General features: G+C 41.9%; 1 protein-coding gene across 1 annotated transcript in view; it reads left to right on the top strand.

Moving 5' to 3' along the window:
- PRUNE2 (prune homolog 2 with BCH domain) overlaps positions 1 to 21422 on the top strand; it is a 197015-nt gene that overhangs the window by 170240 nt on the left and 5353 nt on the right. Inside the window, exons 12-17 of the mRNA XM_088018802.1 lie at positions 5190 to 5363; positions 8441 to 8449; positions 11539 to 11641; positions 12278 to 12409; positions 13543 to 13629; positions 18312 to 18410. Of these exons, the coding sequence (XP_087874928.1) occupies positions 5190 to 5363; positions 8441 to 8449; positions 11539 to 11641; positions 12278 to 12409; positions 13543 to 13629; positions 18312 to 18410 (604 nt within the window). The remainder of the gene's footprint in view (positions 1 to 5189; positions 5364 to 8440; positions 8450 to 11538; positions 11642 to 12277; positions 12410 to 13542; positions 13630 to 18311; positions 18411 to 21422) is intronic.

Here is a 21422-nt window from a genome sequence, read left to right as displayed (position 1 = left end):
AGAGAATCTTAGGCAGGCTCCACGCCCCACGCATCACCCAACTCAGGACTCGATCTCACGACCCTGAGATCATAACTTGAGCCAAAGTCAAGAGTAGGAGACTTAACCGACTGAGCCACCCAGGCACCCCTAAGCTACCTTTTCTAGAACCCCTAATAACAAACAGTTAACAGGGTGAATAAGGTGCTCCACCATTTTCTCCAGAAAATCAGGCAGTCACTTCATTTAACTTCTCCACCTACCATGGTCCACTGCCCTTAACAGCCTGCCGGTAACCAGCTGATAAAATCGATTCTATGTTTTAACTACATATAAACTACCCCTAACTAAAATAAGCGTTAATCTTATTTTGTTTTACCCACAAGCAACCTTAGGCCATAGGGTGTGGTCTACAAGGAGGATTCTTCCTTTTACTGGTCAATGCTCGGTTTTACAGACAAATTAACTGCCTCCCTGCTCTTTGTCAGCAAAACAACTTTTAAAAGCTCCCTTCACTGTGTACAGGACGCCTTTCCTCCAACAAGATAAAGTTCAAACAATGTCCACTAAGGTTATTCACATTCTTGGTGTCTGATCACAGTGTAGAGAGCTAGTCACCTTTCCCAGACACAGGTCCCTGCTGGAGGCTCCAGCAGACAACCACCTCTAGGGAGGCTGTATGCACACCAACGATGCCTTCCCCATCGTGGCCCGTACAGCATGGCCCATTTGGGAACTTGTGTACTAAATCATCCCCTGAAAGACAAAGGAAAACGTTCAAGTCGGCTCCTCCCCAGGGCTTAACTGACTTCAGCAGTCACCAGGGAGAAAAGCTTGTTATTAAGGAAAGAAGACAAAGAAAATCAAGCATTTCTCAGTGAAAAGGGCATCGGACCAAAAGTTAAATTTGGCGGCCCTGGGGATAGAGAGTTAAATTGAGTCCTGAAATTTGTGAAAATAGAAAATGATGACCATGGTGGGGGTTAGGGGATGGGGTTAGGGTAAAGCAGAAGAATTATGAAGATCGGGAGCATATTGCTAATTCAAGGGAGTAAAAAAGCCATCTTTATTTCTTACTAGCTTATATTGTGGACTTTTAAAAATGAACACTTTGAGAATTTACTGTACCCCAAGCTCTTCAATAATTTATTTTGCCCATTTACATCAATCGGAAGAGGTGGGGAAAAGAGAAGGAACCCCAGAACCTTACCAGCTCCCCGTCTCTGAAACAATTGGGATAACATGTCATAAAAAGGCCCACACCTTTATCCCCAAATGAGTAATAGTGCTTTAAAAAAATAATAAACTGCAGGAAAATGCTAGTATACATACATATTTTTAGGTAGAAGTGCTCATTCTTACTATGATACAGTGATCAAAAAACATAAAGACAGGGGCACCTGGCTGGCACAGTCGGCTGGGGTCATAATCTTGGGGTTGTGGGATCGAGCCCCCATCCGGCTCTGTGCTCAGTGTGGAGTCTGCTTGGGATTCTCTCTCCCTCTCCCCCTGCCCCACCTGTTCGTGTTTTCTCTCTCTCTCTCTCTCTCTCTCAAATAAATAAGTAAGTCTTTAAAAAAAAACTCATAAAGACAAAAATTAACAGATTCAGCTATATAAAAATATGAAATTTCTGTTTGATAAAAATATCAGTTTAAAAGGTAAGCACAGGGGCGTCTGGCTGGCTCAGTAGGTAGAGTGTGCAACTCTTGATCTCAGTTGTGCATTCAAGCCCCATGCTGGGTAGAGAGATTACTTGAAAGTAAAATCTTTAAAAATAAAGAAAGAAAGAATAAGAGCTAAGCACAAAGCAGGAAAATAATTATGGTGTATGACAAAGTTCTATATAAAGAACTCAACAAATCAGTAAGGACCATAATAGGCAGACGACCTTACAGGTGCCTCCTTGTCAGTAAGGAAAATATAAATAGCCAATAAACACTTAAAAATTTTCACCTTCTTTAATAATTAAAGGAATACAAATTAAAAGAATCAAAAGACAAGTTTCACCCTAAATTGTCCAGGGTTAAAAACTTTGCTATCTTCTAGAGTCTTTGATAGTATGAAGAAACAACTACTCGTATATTTTGGTGTGACATATTCAAGGGCAAAAATACCCATGAAAATTTTAAGTCCTTAAAGCTTCTGAGTCAGCATCCAACTGCTAGGAAGTTAACCTCTAGCAGTATGCGCACTTGTGAGACAGGATACCTGCACAGAGATACTTCCAGAAGCAAATTCTTTATCAGAACAACAACAAAAGAGAATAAAACTAAATTTCCATCACTATGGGATTGATAAGCTAAAAAACATCAGTCAAATGGAACACTCTAGGGCTCCTTTGTAAAATAAGCAGGGTTTAGGGGCACCAGGCTGGCTCAGTTGGATGAGCCTGTGACTCTTGATCTCGGGGTCGTGAGTTCGAGCCCCACGTTGGGGATAGAGAGTATCATAAATAAACAAACTAACTAAAAAAATGAGAGGGTTTATATCCACTGAGATGAAAAGAAGCCTATGCTATATTTTTAGGTAGAAGTACCTTACAGAAGAATATGTATGAAATATGCAGAATAGGGGGGCACCTGCGTGGCTCAGTCAGTTAAGCGTCTGCCTTCGGGCAGTTCATGTTCCCAGGGTCCCGGGGGTCAAACCCCGCATGGAGCTCCCTGCCCAGTGGGGAGTCTGCTTCTCCTTCTGCCCCTCCCCCTGCTCTCTCTCTCTCTCTCTCAAATAAATAAATAAAATCTTTTTTTTTAAAGATTTATTTATTTATTCATGAGAGACAGAGAGAGAGAGAGAAGCAGAGGGAGAAGCAGGCTCCCAAGGAGCAGGGAGCCCGATGCGGGACTCGATCCCAGGACCCTGGGATCATGACCTGAGCCGAAGGCAGACGCTTAACCATCTGAGCCACCCAGGCGCCCAATAAAATCTTTTTTAAAAAGCCACATAGGGACACCTGGATGGCTCCATGGATTGAGCATCCTACTCTTGGTCTCAGCTCAGGTCTTGATCTCAGGGTCGTGACTTTGAGCCCCACGTTGGGCTCCGTGCTGGGTGTGGAGCTACTTAAAGGGAAAAAAAAAAAAAAGAACATGCAGAATATATAGAATAATCATACTTTGGGGGAGGTGAGCGTGCTTGTGTGCATGTACATGATAAAAAGAACACACAGCAAACCATAATGAGTGAAAGTGGCCCTGGGGACGTTTGCGGTTTTGATGAACGATGTCTGCATTGCTTGAACTTTTATTAGCATTTTATTTTTATAACCAGAAAAAAGAATATGGCATACAAATGTTTTTAAATGAGGTAGCCTCAGTAAAAGCATGCAGAAAACAAAACAGTCACCCCACATAGATCACGTGGGTCAAGCTAGAGCAGGCCAGAAAGTCCCAAATAAGGATAAAGAGGGGCTGGCGGACGGTGAGTTTGTTGCAAGGCAGAGCGTGTATGGACAGGAACATTGAAGACAAGCCCACATCAGAGCCGGGAGTTCTGAGGGCACAGAGACCAGATGGAAAACAGGGTCCCAGGAAGGGAGCGAAGATAAGCATCCAGGGGCCCTCAGCCAAGAGGCAGGGAGAAGCAGGAAGGGATTTCAGCCTGGGAGTCCAGTGCAGATGGATGGATTTGCGCCAGTGACACAGAGCTTGGTCTGAAGCCAAAAGTTGTTGCTTCCTGTCCTTAGTAAGATGAGGAGCACTGGAGGGAATGCAGAGGGAAGCAAGGCTCTGTAGGTGGTGGTAGCTGTTGGTGTTGGCAAAAAAGGGTAGGATTGCTTCCCAGCCGGCTTTCAGTTTGCTCTTCTAAGTCACAGGTAATTAGACACGTTTGAATGTGTCTTGAGGAGTCTTCCAGAACATAATGGCTTTGTTGTGGCCCCCTCCCCAATTACCTATATTTTCAGGAACTTGTCCAAGCTTTCCTTTATTTACCCATTCGCCTCAGTTTTCACTGAGTGCTCTGTGCAGGTGTCCAAGCTAAGTGTGGAGTTGGTTGGTGGAGGTGAATAATAAAAGGTGATTCTGGCACAGTTTCTTGGCCCAAGGAATTCCCAGCCTGGTGGTAGAATAAGGAGAGTGAGACAATCACACATTTAGGATATAGTGTGATAGCAAACTAACTCAAAGTCAGTTTTTGCGTGGGCATGTCTACTATAATACCTATAATCACTGCTGTAATATCTACCATGCCTGACATATAGTAGATATCTAATGAAGTATTACTATTCTTATTGTCAAAGTGCCATAACATGAATATAAGTAAAGTACAATATAAATCAAAGATCCTTTCCCATGAATGGAAAAGTAAGAATGATAGTATCTCACAGAATTATTGGGAAGGTTAGAAATAATGTTTTCCTTCACATTACTTAAACATACAAAGAATAACCACTGCTAAACTCTACGAGTAGCTGAAGTAAACACGAAAACAATTGCTGCTTATTCTTTAAAAACAAACAAACAAACAACACCGTTGTTGCTTTTTTTTGGATGCACAAGAGTGGGTAGTAAATGTTTCTCCAAAGAACGTTCAGTGGACTTTTTTATTGCCATGTGCACCCACCAAATAGGAGTGTTATGAATTTTTGGCCTTGGAGGATTTCTGGTCTATGAAGCTGTTTGTTTCTTGCTTAACATAAAATCTTTCGGTAGCATATTTTGAAAAATCCATTGGAAGTAATACCGTATTTCTGCCCAAATTTGCTCCCAATAGGGAAGGGGGCTCAATTCTTTTGTAAGAGTCTTGGGTGGGGGGCAAAGGGGGGTGGGGGTGTGGTCTTAGGCTGGTGGTATCATCAAGATACTAACCACTTAGGATATACCAGGATATGTGGCCCAAGGAAAACAAAATTAGCTGGGCCTGATAAATCACCTTTTACCCCATGAGAAGGGTCCCCAGTCTTCAACCTGAATGATCAAGGATGAATTGGTACCGGCCTATACTCCCTTAGTCCACTGACACAAGGCGGCTCTAGCCCTGCACATGTCCCCACCCTCAGCCTGGCCTTAGCATGGACTTGGTGGTTCAATCCATCAATAAATAAGACTTCACTGAACATCCTTTATGTGGTCATGATGCTGTTCAGCTCTGTAAGAGTTGTGCCAAACAGGGAGTGCCCTCAGGTTGGCTCTGCCAGGAGATAGCTCACTGAACTGCCTCAGCTGTGGAGTCTTGCTCTTCAGTCCTTCTCTGTGCTTCGCTTCCAGAGGGTTCCACATCTAACAAAGATTCTGGCCAAGAGTCAGAGTCTATCCCAGAGTATACAGCAGAAGAGGAGCGAGAAGACAATCGGTTGTGGAGGACAGTGGTGATTGGAGAACAGGAACAACGGATTGACATGAAGGTCATCGAGCCCTACAGGAGAGTCATTTCTCATGGAGGTAGTCAAGCGCTTTGTGAATCGGGGACGTGGGGACCAGGGCAGCCATATATATGTGTGTGTATATATATATAATTTTTTTTTTAAGTAGAAAATGAAACTAGGGTTCTCTGCATCATGACATCCTCAAAACCTATTCTGCAATCAGTATTCAGGGGACTGTAGAGCTTAAGTACATTACCTCAGACTTAACTCTATAAACATTGCAAAGCCTATGTAAAAAATAGCTCTCCGATGTGAAAACTGCTTTTTCACACCACATATCTGATAGCTATAATCTTCTGGGCAAATTTCTGGAAAACTGTAGTTGTCCAATTTAATGATATCTGTTTGGAATTCATATGGGTCAGTTGTAGGGTATTTTTTATTGAAATATAGTTAACATACAATATTATATTAGTTTTAAGTGTACAACATAGTGATTTGACACACATATATATACATTCTGAAATGCTCAACAGACTTCCAGTTATAAAATAAATGAGTCACGGAAATGAATAGTACAGCACAGGGAATATAGTCAATAATATTGTAATAATGTTGTATGGTGACAGATGGTGGCCACACTCACTGTGGTTGTAGGGTTTAACTGAATCGCTTCCGAGTCTCTACTACCATGGCCTGTAGTAAGATCACTACCCCAGAGGTGCTTCTCATAAAAAAAAATGGTCTTTCGAATCCTCTTAGGAGTTTTAAGAAATCTCTTCAGACTCAGCCTGCTTGTTTTTTTCCCCTATCTGAAGTTTGCTTTTCTATAGACTCCATTACATCCGGGCCTGACAACAGGCATTTCTGGTAAATGCCTCCACCTGCTTAGGGAGGGACAAGGGAGAGAAAAAAAACCGTGTTCCGTATTTCCAGTGCTTTTTAGGAGCTCCAGGAGCCTTGATTAATTTTGGAATCACAAAAAGTCATATGAGCACAGGCAACACATTTAATGTTGTCAACTTCAGAAAACGGCTTTTTTTTTTTAATCTTTCTGCTGCATGCGCTCCTTTCCTGCAGGCCTGAGGCACCACCCTAAACACTCAGCTGTTCCAGAAAAAGTGTAAGCTGACAAGGCAATTGTTGCTCTTTCTTCCTTAACAAGGACAGGGAAATAAGTGTCTTGGTGCTGCATTAAACCCTTAGCTTTTGTTTTTAACGAGCAGAAGGACATTTTGGTTTTTTCCATCAAACTTCCCTCCACCAGCCGATTATCCATCTTCCACCCTTGCATAGTTCCCTCCATGTAAGTATCAGCATCGGCCAGGGATCCCCACCTTGTGAGTGAAAGAAGATGCCCATAGGTGCCCCTGGCCATGACCTTCCTTTGCCCTGCCTCACTCTTTGTGACCTGAAATGGTAATATGGCCCATGATAGCTGCTGTGCGGCTGGAAGCCGTTCCCTCCAAGGGAAACTTTTCCACAGCCTCGCAGAATGAGAGCGGGCCTGCTCGTGCTGCAGGCGACAGACCATGGGCCCTAGAGTTGACCCTTTCATTCTTATGACGCAAACCACAACCTGAACATCATCCCAGATCTTCCCAGAAACTCATCCCTCCTTTGCACCACCCATTGGGTATTTCTGGTTTGTTTGCTTTTTGGAAATAAAAAGAAAACAAAATGGAGGCTGACGATAAAAGTAGCCCGTGCCCATTCCAAAAAAGGTCAAAAATGGTAGAAAAGTCTGTCAAAGTAAATCAGAGTCACCCAGTGATAATCCGTATGAATGTCTTAAATCAAGAGCCCTTTTGTTGGGAAGAAGGGGCCTCACAGCCTCCCTGTTTTCCTGAGGCCGGATTATCTCTCCTTTCCCTGGCAGCCTCACCTGCTTGTTCTTTCAACCCCGGTGAAAGCAGGTGGGTTGGGTGGGAGGGTTGAGCCCATCCATCGGCTGATCTGCTGCCCGAATCAGGAAAGAGGGATCATCATCAACACAGCAGGGTCAAAACAAAGCCACTGCTTCTGCCTCTCACACTCCTTGTGACAATGCAGCGCACCCCTCAAGGATAACGTGGTTTGCTGTGCCCTGCATCCTCGCCCCCCGCCCCCCCGCCCCCGCGTCCGCTCCCCTCCGTTCTGTGTCCGTGAGCCCAGTTTTGTCCGTGTGACTGTCCAGTTTGTGTGGAAGAAAAGGCTGCCTTTCCTGTGCCCGGCTGCCACCCCCCCCCCCCACCTCCGGCCTTCTCCAGGCGCTGGCCTGCATGAGTGTGCCCCTGGCTTCACCCCCCCACCCCCAGCCAGGACGGTAGCGAGACGCCACCTTTCCCCACCCCCTGAGCAGCTTTTGTGCTCCGTAGGTAAAGACAATGCAGATTTTACTTCTGAATTTGCCAGAGCTCGGCCCGCTGTGTTGGAAGCTGACACCACCTTCTTAGGCTTTAAGGATCATCAGGCAGCCCTCCCTAGAGACCAATCCATTGCAGTTTGTGAGCCTGGCTTCTGATGAGCATTTAAGAGGGAGCGCTCCATAGTGGGCATGGGTCTCGTCTGGGTGTCTTCCCTTTTGCTCTGATGAGCTTTTCCCATTGAGGCCAACAGGAAAGGGGCGGCAGTACAGTGCGGCATTAACTGCAAGATGGGGGTCATGTAAATCGCTGCCTCACTTGGCTGCAAAGCCAGGCTCTTGCCAAGGGTCCCTGCCAGTTGGGCACAGCTGTGAGAGCAGTATGGAGACAAATAGTTCAGTCTTCAGCTTTGGTGACCTTGATAGGAGCTATTGTAAGAGGCCTTGTACGCAATATAGAAGAACAGAGTTCAAGCCCTGTCTTTGTTGCTAATTACTCTATGACCTCGGTGCATGACCTAACTTCTGGGGCCTCAACTATGTCATCAGTCAAAAGAGGATGATTCTCAGAGTCAGTGTCACCTCCCATGAGCCCATGAGCAATATTCCCATTATCTGCTTCAATAAAAGAACAAAGAGAGGTCTGGGTGGGTTTGATCAACAACAGTGTGGGGTCACATTAAGGCCAGGAACTGGCTTTTTTGACCTTGGAACAGAGGATGCGTTTAAATAACGTAGGACGGTCACACCAAAGCATTATAATGAGAAGTTTCCTTTCTTCTTTCTTTACTTCTCTTATTTCATTATAGGAGATTCAGGTAACTTCTCTGCAGTGTTGCTGAACAAATGGCCCCGGAAAGAATGAGGAGAAGAGTTGCAGGCTGGTGTGTGTGTGTGTATGTTTTGGTTGCGACTGTGACATCTTCCCTTCTCTCTCCATTCCATTTGCTGGCCATCAAATTTGTGTTACGTCCCTTTCCTCTCTGTTCTGCCTCAGGTAAGGTTTGCATTATCACCGCAGAGGGTCTCAGGAGGCCCCATGGTGGGATTGCGCATGCACCTCCACGCACACACCCCGAACTCACCTCCTGGTTACTAAGAAGAGAGTCAGGTAAAATACATGTTTATAAAAAACCGAACTTCAGATGAATCATTCAGCTGCTGGAAGCCAACTTCACTTGAGTAAGCTGCATAGTTAACATAGAAGTTGGCTTAGCTGACCCCCTTGAAGGCATCTGTGGGAGACAAAAGGCAAGTGGGACCACTCATTCCAGCGATTGCCCTTTGCCAGCAATGATGATCTGAAGTATCTCCAGAGCCTAATAACAGTGGCACCAGATCTTGGTTTGGAAGGAAAACTTCCATGAAGATATCTTTTTCTTCTAGTTCCTTCTGACATCTCAGGTCTTACCTCATCCTGTTCTCTTCCTCTGTCTTTTGCCTCTTCTTCTGTTCCTACAGCTCCTCTCCCCAAAAGTACAAAAATCCACCTTCATTTGTAAATTTCAGGAAGTTTTCTATAAAGAGACGTTCCTGACTTAGACAATGACCAAGAAGTGGTGAGCTGATTCTTCAGTATTCCTTCAATTACATGCCCCTAAATGAACACACCACCACAGCATTCCAAGGACAGACACACTGACGCAAAGAGCTAAAGTGCCATGTAAGATGACCAGTCCTGAACTACTGTTTATAAACCTCAGACTGTCCTTTAAAAAAAAAAAAAATCTTAGAAATTCTCCAGAAACAGAAAAATCAAAGTAGCTGCATGGTCATGACCTTGAGATTATTTTGACACCCTGGGGCCAGGCAGCTCCTCCTAGAAAGATGCTTTTTGAAAGGATGCTTTTGTACTTGTTTTTAAGTTGGATTCATTACTTCTGTTATCTCTTTTAATGGACCCAGTCCTTGTCGTTGCGCTGAGTCCAAATTGCGTACTTTTGTGGTGTTAACGTTAGCGGATCAAAGCTGCTTTACCCTTTGTGGGTTTTCATTCGGTTATGAACCTTCTTAAATGCAATTGTTTGGTCAAACAAACTCTCCTTGTATTAAAATAAATCTTCTGCCATTGGAGAAGGAGATTTATTTCCTTCACATCTCATTCAAAAAAGAAGTTGGTAAATACCCACATGTTGGAAAAGACAAAACAAGGCAAATAATCCATAGGGAAGCTACCCCAATCTGGTTTTGCAAACATGTGTTACATCGGGTGTGTACTTACATCGGTAGCATCTTCTAAGACATGGAGAGTAAACACTGCATACAGCAACCTCAGGTTAGTCATACACACAAACCCATAATTTGATATATTTTTAGTTGGTATCACTCTCTGCCCCCACCTCTTTTGTGGTAGTGTCATGCTCTCTATCTTTGTAGAGAACATCTTATTAAACTGCTTTTCAAGAGTTAAGCCCATCCAAGTCTATATCCAGCTGGTATTTTACTGCCATGTAATCACCAGAGGGGTATTTAGAGTCCTGGAAAAAAAAAAAAAAATGAAGCGCACTGAGTTCTGATGAGGCTGGCGGGTAGGTCCTGTCCGCCTCCTCAGAGCTCTGAGGCAACTCTGTCTAATGACTCTGAAATCCAGAACTCCGTGATAGGACAGAAATGCCGAGTGCTGAAAAAGGGATATTAAAAAAAAAAAAAAAATGGAAACACAGTGGAGCGCCTAGGTGGCTCACTGGGTTAAGGGGCTGACTCCTGACTTCGGCTCAGGTCATGATCTCAGGGTCGTGAGATTGAGCCCCGTGTCGGGCACAGTGCGGAACATGGGGCCTGCTCAGGATTCTCCCTCTCTCTCTCTCTCTCTCCCCCTCTGCCCCTCCCCCCACTTGTGTACGTGCTCTCTCTAAAATAAATAAATCTCAAAAAAAAAATGAAAATAGTGCATTGCTTCCATTTTTAAGTCTGAAAGACACGTGAGATTCCACGCATTCACCTGTGGGGTTTGACCAACAGCTGCCATGAGTTTCAAAAGATGAGCTCTGAGGGAACACGGAGCTTAAAGAAGGGGACAGAACTCTCAGATGTGGGTAAAGTGTCCTGAGATGTCCCTACATTGTCCTTGACTCAGGAGTTCCACACTTGCCTTTTATCTTCTCAGCACCACATGCAAGTAGACCTCCACCTCTGTTCCCTGTCCACGTTACCAGGAAGTAATTCTCAAGTTTTCCCCAAAACATGTATTTTCATAAAACTCAAAGAGAGGTCAGCTTTAACCAGGCCCTTCTTGAGTTTGCTCCTTTTTAAAAAGATGGGGCTCTGAATTCTGTCTCAGTTATTCTAGGCCTAGCCAGAACTTTCCATGTGTCCCTGCACTGTCTGTTGAATCTGGAGACCCAGGGATGCCACAGGCAAGTGAAAAAGTCCTCAGAATCAAAATAAAGGTGCTTTTACTTGTCAGCTTACTAGTATCTGGTCACTGGAGTATGTACATCTAATTATATTGCAGTTCAGTGACTAGATTTTCCCTTTAAATTAGCCAAAGTCTAAAACTGAAAAAAGCTAACGAGAATCAAACAGAACCTCTCAGCTGGTAAAGGACAGAGCATTATATAAATTAGAAACCTGTCAGTCAAAACCCCCATCCTTTGAAGAGCTGAATATTTATATACCCTATTCATGATGATGTAGAACACACATAATCGTCCGCAAGTGGATATACTATATATGCAAATATATTCACTGTATATTTAAGACTCTATGTAACATACACTTTTAACTCCTGAAAAGTAAGTTTATGTGTCTATACATATAGAAGGAATAGTCGATATAATACTCACTTAAAGATATATCTATTACATCCATAAACACACACTTGTCAAGGCTTCCAGATTTGTCCTTTAGGTTAAATGTTATTAAGAGCTTTCAGCTGGTTACAAATGTCTTTCTGTTTGTCTCCCAGGCTACTATGGGGACGGCCTAAATGCCATCATTGTGTTTGCTGCCTGTTTTCTGCCAGACAGCAGCCGGGCGGATTACCACTATGTCATGGAAAATCTTTTCCTGTGAGTGATACTTCTGATAAAGTGCTTTGAGTGAATGTCTGTGGCATGTCATGGCAGATAGAGCCTCTTTAAGAAGAGGAAGTAGATGATGTAGAATATTCTTGGCCTTTGATGAAAAGTCAATGAAATCTCTGTCAAGGAATAATGCTCAAGAGGCTAAAACCTTTAAAAGAACTCTTTTGTCAGCAGGATGAATTGAAAACAAAACGAACACAGTTTTGCCTGCACTCTGAAATTCTGTAACATTTCCTTTGGGTAAAGTGTTATTTTTGTTCCTCGATAACATGTTCTTGGTCAGCTGGTGATAACCCAGGTTCATTTATATCATTCACTTGGGCCCTTGGTATATGATAACGTGGTCGACATTTTTGAAATTCAGGTTCTAACCTACACATTTTTTTAGTGTACCTGCATTAAAAAAAAAAAAAGATAACCATACAAATAAAATGAGCAATACTCACTCTCAGGGAAATCATCTTAGGAAACTGCATTCTTTTCAAGGTAAAGAGGTAATATGCACAACCATTCTTCAATGGCATACTCCCTATAATTTAAGTGTTATATAATTAGAGTGTAAATAAGATGAACTGTTTCACGTGGGGAAATGAAAACACTCCTCTTCCTTCCTGTGATCAGATATGTAATAAGTACTTTAGAGCTGATGGTAGCTGAGGACTATATGATTGTATACTTGAATGGAGCAACCCCAAGACGGAAGATGCCCGGGCTGGGCTGGATGAAGAAATGCTACCAGATGATTGACAGGCGGTATGTAGGCTCCATTATTTAATCCCTGTTTTGACTTCCTCGGTAACTCCCATTTCTAATTCCCTGTCATCTACCAAGAACATAATCACGTTTTAGGAACACTGAACTATGCAGAGCTGAGATAATAAATTATAAGTATATAAAAATATTAAGAAAAGTGTCACTTGATGCCCCAAATCTGAAATAAATCTAGATTCCGTTAGATGTTTTCATCTCAAACCTGATGACCAAGTCTATCCTAAACTATGCATATGCCTTTGCCACATGGAGGTGCAATTTATGTTGATAAACCGGAGTAGTCATGATTCTTTACTGGTTTCACATGATCTTGATGCTGCTTATGTGCACTGGGACTGTTTTGGTTTGGGCAACTGTCGTGCTCGTATTTCATTATTCACTAATAATTCAAGATAACCACTCACCCATTTGGTGCCTTTTCCTCAAGATATTTTACTTCCGTCCATACTGGCTGGACTAAAACAAAACCTGTTATATTGCCAACCACAGGAAAATTACCATAAATATACAGACTTATGGTGTCTATGATGAGTGTGGTATTCCCTTAGATGTGGCTCCTTGCATGATCTTATATTAACGAAGATCCATTTAATGATCCAAACATTTATAAAGTAGCATTGCTAATGCTGAAAAACATGCCCGAATGTCAAGAACGTTAAAATGGTAACCTGAATGACAAATAACCACATGATATACTGTTAGTTGTTTCATAATACAGAAGAAGAAACCAAGGCTTAGTCAATCAAATAAATTGGCTAAGTTGCTAGTAAGAGTGTGCTCTTTTCAAAATAGTAAAGATAATGCTGGCAAAAACGAAAAGCATCGTTAAGCAAAAATATACCGTGATAGTTCTAGATTTAAGCACTGTAGAAATACAACCATTCTATTTTACATGGATTCCTATGGGAAAATGAGGTTGGCATCATACAAGTTACAAGTGATATCTCAGAAAGTATTTTTTTATTAATCATGGTCATTCTATACCTTCTCATCAGTTGATAGTAACTTACCTAGAACTCTCTAATATTATAATATTCTTATTTGGGGATATACTTTCTGTTTTAACTCCTACTGGAAATGGGCTATGAGTAATTCTTTTGCTTTTTTTAAAACAGATTGCGAAAGAATCTGAAATCATTCATCATTGTTCACCCATCTTGGTTCATCAGAACAATCCTTGCAGTGACACGACCTTTTATAAGGTATGTTGTTATTATAGAAAAAGTAAAAGTACGACTAGTGGTTTTCCAAAATACGTCCTATAAACAAGAATTCGTAAACTGAGAGAGTATTTAGGAAGACACATTTTGCCTCTGGCTTTCCTGGAAAGATATTTTGGATGATCTAGCAAGAAACCCTAAGTAAGAGTGGGCATTATTTTATAATGACTATTTTCCCCCATTTTTTACAAAACGTGACCTCTATATTGCTTGCTATAACACAGAAAATGAGGTGGTGGGATTTCCATGCCACATTACAGAAGCGTAGATAATACTTTTAAAGTGATACGGTATTTTGTAGAGAATAGAAAAGGCAGAATAACACAACAATGGAAAATAAAGACAAACCAAGGGCAGAATTAGGAGCAATGACTGTCCTAATTCTTCTTCTGAGCAAATATCATGTAGGCCACCAAACTTCGGGAAAGAGGCTGGGCAGTCATTCTGAGAGCTTTTTTTGATTGCCCATGAGGATTCTTGGTTTCAATTCAGTTTCAAGTCAGTGAATATTTATTTATCGTCTATGTTATGTTCGATACCATATAACCTTACGTTTTGGGGAAGCAAAGAAAAATAACACATGCCTCATAATGTAGTAAGACTTGGAACAGTTAAATGAAAGGGACAGTATGTATTTCCTAGAGAACTTCCAAATAAAATACGGTCTTACCCAACATCGGATGCAGATTAGATAAATTGAAAGTTTTCTGTTTCAAAGTTACTAATGAATTTCTTTTTTTTCCATTTTATTGTATTTTATTTATTTTAATTACTAATGAATTTCTTTTTTTTTTAAGATTTTATTTATTTATTTGACAGAGAGAGAGACACAGCGAGGGAGGGAACACAGCAGGGGGAGTGGGGGAGGGAGAAGAAGGCTTCCGGCTGAGCAGGGAGCCCGATGTGGGGCTCGATCCCAGGAACCTGGGATCATGACCTGAGCCGAAGGCAGACCTTAATGACTGAGCCACCCAGGCGCCCCTACTAATGAATTTCTAAGAAACATTTGATCACTTCTGGAAGAAAAAAAAAACAACTAAAAGTTAAAAACCTTTATTTATTTTTTTACATAGAGTTTCCTATGCCTTCCACATCCATCCTTTCTTGTTCAGTGTGTACTTGCATAGGTGCAGCATTTCCATCTCCTACTTCCAACAACTGAGTAGCAACATTCAACCTAGTTTTCCTCTGGCAAAGTTTAGTTCTCTACCATACTGTGTTCAATTGCTTTAAAAAATAATATGAAGTATTTAAGGTATACAAAAAGTCATTTATTTTAATAATAGAAAATGCTTTGATAGGAGAGTACGAATCAATGCATACTGAAGAGCTTATAAAAAGTTTAATGGTGGATGCCTGGCCGGCTCAGGTGGTAGAGCATGTAACTCTTGATCTCAGGAATGTAAGTTCAAGGCCCACACTGGATGTACAGGTTACTTAAAAATAAAAAAAAAAAATTTTTTTTTAAGTTTAGTGGGTAAAAAAAGTAAACATTAGTGTTCATATTCATTCACTGATGTCTGTGTAATAGTTTGGGTGTTATAACTATAAAACAAATATGTTTCTTGATAAATAACCAAATATTTGTCACTGTAAGAATACTGAAAAATAATTACAATCCAACATTATTTATTGAAGGGAGCTTCAAGACAGTAAGTCCAGCAATAATAATAAAATTATAGCAAATAGTATTGTGGTAAATTACAGAAAACAATGGCTTACATTTACTGGGTGTTTACAGGCATTATTTCATTTACTTGTAATGACAGTGCTCTGAAGGAGGTCCTATTTACTGTTTCCCTTATGTAGGAAAAGTCCCTGAGGTTCAGGGAGGTCAGATAAATTGTCTACAGCAAGAGCCAGCAAACCCGTTCTGTGAGGGATCAAATGGTATATATTTTGGGTTGTGTGGGCCGTCTAGTCTCAGTCACAGCTGCTCAGCACTGCCATGCTGGGTCAAAAGCGGTCATAGACAGCATGTAGATGAGTAAGTGTGGCTGTCTTCCAATCAAACTTGATATAGGAACACTGAAATGGAATTTCTTAAAAATTTTTACATGCCATAAGATAGTCTTGTTTTGATATTTTTTCAAATATTTTTTAAAAATGTAAAAACCATTCGTAGCGGGAGGGCTGGAAAACACAGTCAGCAAGGTGGCTTTGGCCCATGGGCTGTAGTTTGCCAACCCCAGGTCTAATGTAATATAGTCAATGAGTGATAGACTCAGCCTTTGAACCCAATTGTTTGCCTCACTGTAAAGAAAACACATTTCAAGCACTTAAACATTGCATCCTACAGTCTCATCCTGTGAGACCCTCTTTGAAGATTCGCCTGTGAATCAGTCTGTATGAACGTAACCGATTTTCAGACCTGAAAAAAGAGGTCACTAAAATATATTCTAGGTCTTTTCCCTGCTATCGGGTAGCTCCTATGATAGAGGTAGATGGGAAGTTCCTTTTTTTTTTTTTTTAAAGGTGAGGTGGAGATTGAGAGATTAATTAGCTCAGTTGCTGTCCTCAGAAAGCTCAGGGCCTGGCAGCTGACATAAGCAGACAGGTAAGCAATTACAATACAGGGCAGCACTGAAGCAGCATGGTGGTGATAACTCAGGGCACAGGTGAGGTTGGGACAACAGGGAGAGTAAAGGCCGAGAGTCTGTGTCAAGAGAGGCATTCCAGAAGAATGAGCCATCAAGGTGAGTTTGGAAGAACCGACAGGACTGGTTAGCTGAAACCAGGTAGAAATGGGAGGTACAGACACACCAAGAAGGAGACAATATGGCGTGCTTGGAGAACTGTACGTTCTAGTGAACATAAAACCCTGGAGATGGAAGCTTCCCCCGCCCCCCATTCCATCTTTTATCAGAACCTGAATTTAGCTCAGAAAGTCCAGGGGAAGAGGCCTCACGCAGCAAGCATATCACTGGTGGTGTGTGTTCACCCACGACTTATCAGGCGGCCTACAGTGACTGTATGAAGACAAAAGTTATTCACAAGTCACAGCCAGTGGCCCAGGGTCAAACTGCAAGTACAACGTGAAAGATAAATATAGAGAGAAACGACCCTACAGATGCTTCCTTCTAGAATGCCCCGTAGTTGAACAGGAGGCAGACAGCTCAGCATGGTCAGTAGACTGGGGGAGGTCTTTTCATGGGGAACTCTTTGGAAAGTTCAGTCAGTGCTTGGTCAAGTTCGCTTTCCAGTAGAATGATGAATTTTAAAAGTTAGTTTGCAATAATACACAAATGCCTTCTTATAAAACATCCAATCATTAAGGACAAGACCAGGTTTTTCCTTCAACAACTTCCAGTTCCTGTCCCTCACTCCCTTCCCAGAGGCAAATTCCTTGATCATTTTCAGTGGTATTTCATGTTGTTTTCTGTACAAGTACATACATCTAACATGATAATGTTTAGATGAAAGCTGTTTGTAATTCAGATTCAGTTACCAGAACATGTTTTTGAACACTGGAGCATCTGGAATGAACTCTCCCGCTAAAACTTAAAATTAGAAGAAAAAAACTAAAAAAAATATATATATATATATATATATTGAAGCTAAAACCTTAAGAGGTGAACGAGTTTGCATATACTTTAATAAAATAAGTCAACCTTGATAAATTCTGAAAGAACTAATGACAAGATTTTTGTTTGGTGAAAACAAATAAACAAGCAAACAAAGCCAAACAAACCATAAACCAGTGACTATGGAGAGTGGCAGGAACCACCGGGCGCCATGCCTGCCATGTGTGGTGGAGAGTGTAGACTCTGGGTGGGGGGATGGGTGAAATCAGTGATGGGGGGTAAGGACCGCAGGTGTTGTGATGAACACCAGGTGATGTATGGAAGTGTGAATCACTCTATAGTACACCTGAAACAAATATGACACTGTAGGTTAACGAACTGGAATTATAAAAAAACTTAAAAAAAAAAAAATGAGTGTAGACTCTAGTCAAACTGCCCGGGTTTGAATCCAGCCTCTACCACTTACTGAAGGTGAGACCGTGGGCAAATACTTGACTCCCTGTGTCTCGAGTTTCCTTATATTTAAGAAGAGAATAATGGGATGCCTGGCTGGCTCAGTCAGTGGAGCATGTGACTCTTGATCTCAAGATTGTGAGTTCGAGCCCCAGGTGTTGCATAGAGTTTACTTAAAATAAATGAAAAAAAAAAAAAAGACCACTAGGAGCATTGTTTTTTATTTTTTTAAGATTTTATTTATTTATTCATTTGAGAGAGTGAGAATGAGAGAGAGAGAGAGAGAAAGCACATGAGAGGGGGGAGGGTCAGAGGGAGAAGCAGACCCCCCCGCTGAGCAGGGATCCCAATGCGGGACTCGATCCCGGGACTCCAGGATCATGACCTGAGCCGAAGGCAGTCGCTTAACCAACTGAGCCACCCAGGCACCCCTAGGAGCATCTTTTTTAAAAGAAAGAGAAGAATAGCACCTGCCTTATTAGGCTGTAGAAGAAATAAGTGAGTTAATAAATATAAACCACTTAAAACAATATCTGGCATGTTGTAACTACTCAAATATATAGCCTTTCTTTTTAGTAAGTGCTGGGCCAAGGTGTTGCATTTTTCAGGATTTTCAAGAGGCAACAACCTTAGGAGGGATGAAGTAGCCACTAATGATATCTTTTTTCTTTTCTTTTTTTTTTTTAGTTCAAAATTCAGCAGTAAAATTAAATATGTCAATAGCTTATCAGAACTCAGTGGGCTGATCCCAATGGATTGCATCCATATTCCAGAGAGCATCATCAAGTAAGTCTGGATGGTTTCCAAGATTTGGTAAGAAATACTGCATGTTTGGAGAGGGAGGTTAGAAAAGAACTCATTTCTGGAATACTGGGGAAATGGCATTATCTTCTATTTAAAATGAATATTTAATATTTTCCAATAAATAGATATTTTCTCATAACCCATAGAGAACTGTTCTGTTCTTTCAGATCCTCTTTCACATAATCTTCTTTTGGGTGTTATTGAGTACTGCTCATTTCACCTTGAATTTTGCCACCATTTTGGGGACAGCGTGAAGTTAACATTAATCATTGAATCTGTCACCTGTGTCTCCCGCTCTCACACAAACAGCTGGGTCTGAGCATAGTTTTGCTTTCTGTGTTGCCTTATAGAAAGAACTGACCTGCATGACCCTGGGAAAAGACGGGGTGGGGGGGGACTGCCTTTTCTCTGTTTTCTTCTACATCCTTTTTCACACGGTTCCCTTCAGGTGAAAGGTAAGGCGGGTGGTAGGTGGTGTGGTTAGGGATGACCCCCTTCCTCGGGACAGGGTAATGGAGCCACAGCCTATGAAAAGGGAGCGTGGAGACTGAAGGTCGCTGGATCATGCTGCGAAAATAATGAGTAACAATTGACACCGACCACTTGGAGCGGAGACTTAAAAATACGGATACTGACAAATGAACCCTCCTGTTTGGTTCATTGTTGCAAGGAACCATTGCTTTGTGGTTCGTGTGGATCCTGCTTTTCTTCCACTGTGTCTGATTCACTTATTTTTTTATTTGATTAAAAATGGGAGGAATTTAAGCATTAGCTCAAAGAGAACAGACAAGGATAACCGTCCCTGCCCCCCGCCCCGTCCCTTCCTCCATAAGATGGATAGCAAAATGGACCTCCCAATTTGCACTCCAAAAGAGTCCCATAACTAAAAAAAAAAAAAAAAAAAAAAAAAAAAATTAATTAAAAAAGGAAAAGAAACAGGAAGGAAAGGACTTGCGTTTAGCGGCAATACTTTGTTGGGCATAGACGTGCTTATTTATATCATGTGTTTAATCTCCACAGTAAACCCCCATCTGCAGATCAGGGAAGCTAATAATAAAGAAAAGTTACTTATGCAAAGTGTAATTAGGAGCAAGGATGAGATGGAACTAGAATTCAGACCCAGGTCCGCCTGGCACCAGAATTCCCATCCCCTTTTCTAATAGTTTCCTTGACCTCCCTTAAAGTATCTATCTGAAGTCAAAGCTCAGGAGCAGATGCATTTGGTTTTCCTTGTGCTGATACAAGGTGAACACAGGATAGTGATTTGGCTCAGAACTGCCAGTTGGCTCAGCCGAATCAAGCAGTGTTTCTATAATTCTAACCATGGCTTTGATCCTCATTAGCTTATGGGGCTCCCACACCCAGCATACCTCAAAGCTCTGTCCTGCTGCCTCAAGAAGGTACATCCCCATCTCCAGAGCTACTCCTACTCTTTAAATAAAAAAAGTAACTGGACGGGCACCTGGGTGGCTCAGTCAGTTAAGTGTCGGACTCTTGATCTCAGTTCAGGTCTTGATCTCAGGATCATGAGAAAAAAAAAGTGACTGGAGCACCCACCTCCTATAACACTGTCTCATTTGCAAAAGATGACAAGGACATTCTCTCTTGAAGGGGAAATGGCCACTTTCTAGGCAATATAGTAATGCTTCCGAGGTGTGGCAGTTGGAAAAAGAGAAGGGAATGGGTGTTGGAGACTTAGCATTAGATTTGAATCTTCTTACCGTCCCCCAATGTGTCTAAGACTTCAGGCAACTTATTAAAACTTTCCATGTCTCAGCTGCAGCATCCAGAAAATGGGATGTGTTGGGGGCAATTCACAGAAAGTTCCCGAGGATTGAATGAAAATGTACATAATGCCTTCAGGAAGCCTCCCGGCCTCAGTTGGCAATCCAGAATGTTATTTATTATACTGATGTTGCTTTTAGGGACTAACATATGGGACCATTTAAATGAGAAGTTAAACATGTCCAGGGCACTTTTCATTCATCGACATCCATCATTTTTCAAAGGCTCCCGTTCAGGAGAAGTTTCTTCGGAAGGAAGGGTTCCATTTGGCAGAAATTGACAACCATCCATGTCCTCCCCCTGTGTCCATGTTTTCTCCTGTCCTGTGCAACACATCTTCTCTGGATGTCCTTTCTGCCACTTCTGTTCCTGGCCCCCATTGTCTCATTTTCATGTTATGCCATTTTCAAATTGATATGAGCCATAGCTCCTTCCTGTTACTCAATAACATTCGGAGAGTCCGGTCTCAGCCAATCCCAAGGCCAGTATTCAGCTGGGATGGAGCTTGTCATCAAAGGGCTTACGTGAAAGAAAAACTTGCCCAATCTGGAATCAGATTTTTAATCATTGATTACAGTCCATTCTTGTTATTTGTGGCAGTGATATTCTAGAACCCTGACTGGTAAATACTGAACCATTGTTCCTAGGGGAAATACAGGGCTAAGTTCCTGCAAGCATCTGGTTAATTTTCATTAGCCAGTTAATATATAACTTTGTTCTATGTGTGTTTCTGTTTAAAGACACCTTATCTGATATATATTGTTGACTCACTAACCATGAATTCACGACCAATGACACCATAGCTCCTGCCTAAACAAAGCTGCTGTAACACACATATATTCTCCGTAAGGCACATCACAGCCTTCTTGTGCTTAGGAACACCAGCCAGCACTGAAGCACTATGCCTAGGGGCCATTTTAAATGGCGAAATCACCAACGAAAAGCACAAACCAGGGAAACATGGCACTGAATAGACTGCAAATAGGACGCCTGTTGACAGCACAAGAGGTAAAATGAGGAGGCAGAGCCTTGTTTTGTTCGACCTCAGCTGGGAACGTGCACATCAGGTGACTCAAATTTTTTGCCACTCAGTGAAAGTCAGCAAGTGACCATGAAAGTGCCACGGGTATTGATCCTGGGGTTACAGGTAAAGGTTTAATAAGTAGGCAAATTCGCAAACACAGATTCTGCAAATAATGAGGATCAGCT

The sequence above is a fragment of the Eumetopias jubatus genome, unplaced genomic scaffold (genome assembly GCF_037043125.1).
Source record: "Eumetopias jubatus isolate StellerSeaLion01/CBP00866 unplaced genomic scaffold, mEumJub1_p1.0 scaffold_15, whole genome shotgun sequence".
In the NCBI taxonomy this organism is placed as follows: domain Eukaryota; kingdom Metazoa; phylum Chordata; class Mammalia; order Carnivora; family Otariidae; genus Eumetopias; species Eumetopias jubatus.
This window is presented reverse-complemented; position numbering and strand designations above follow the sequence as displayed.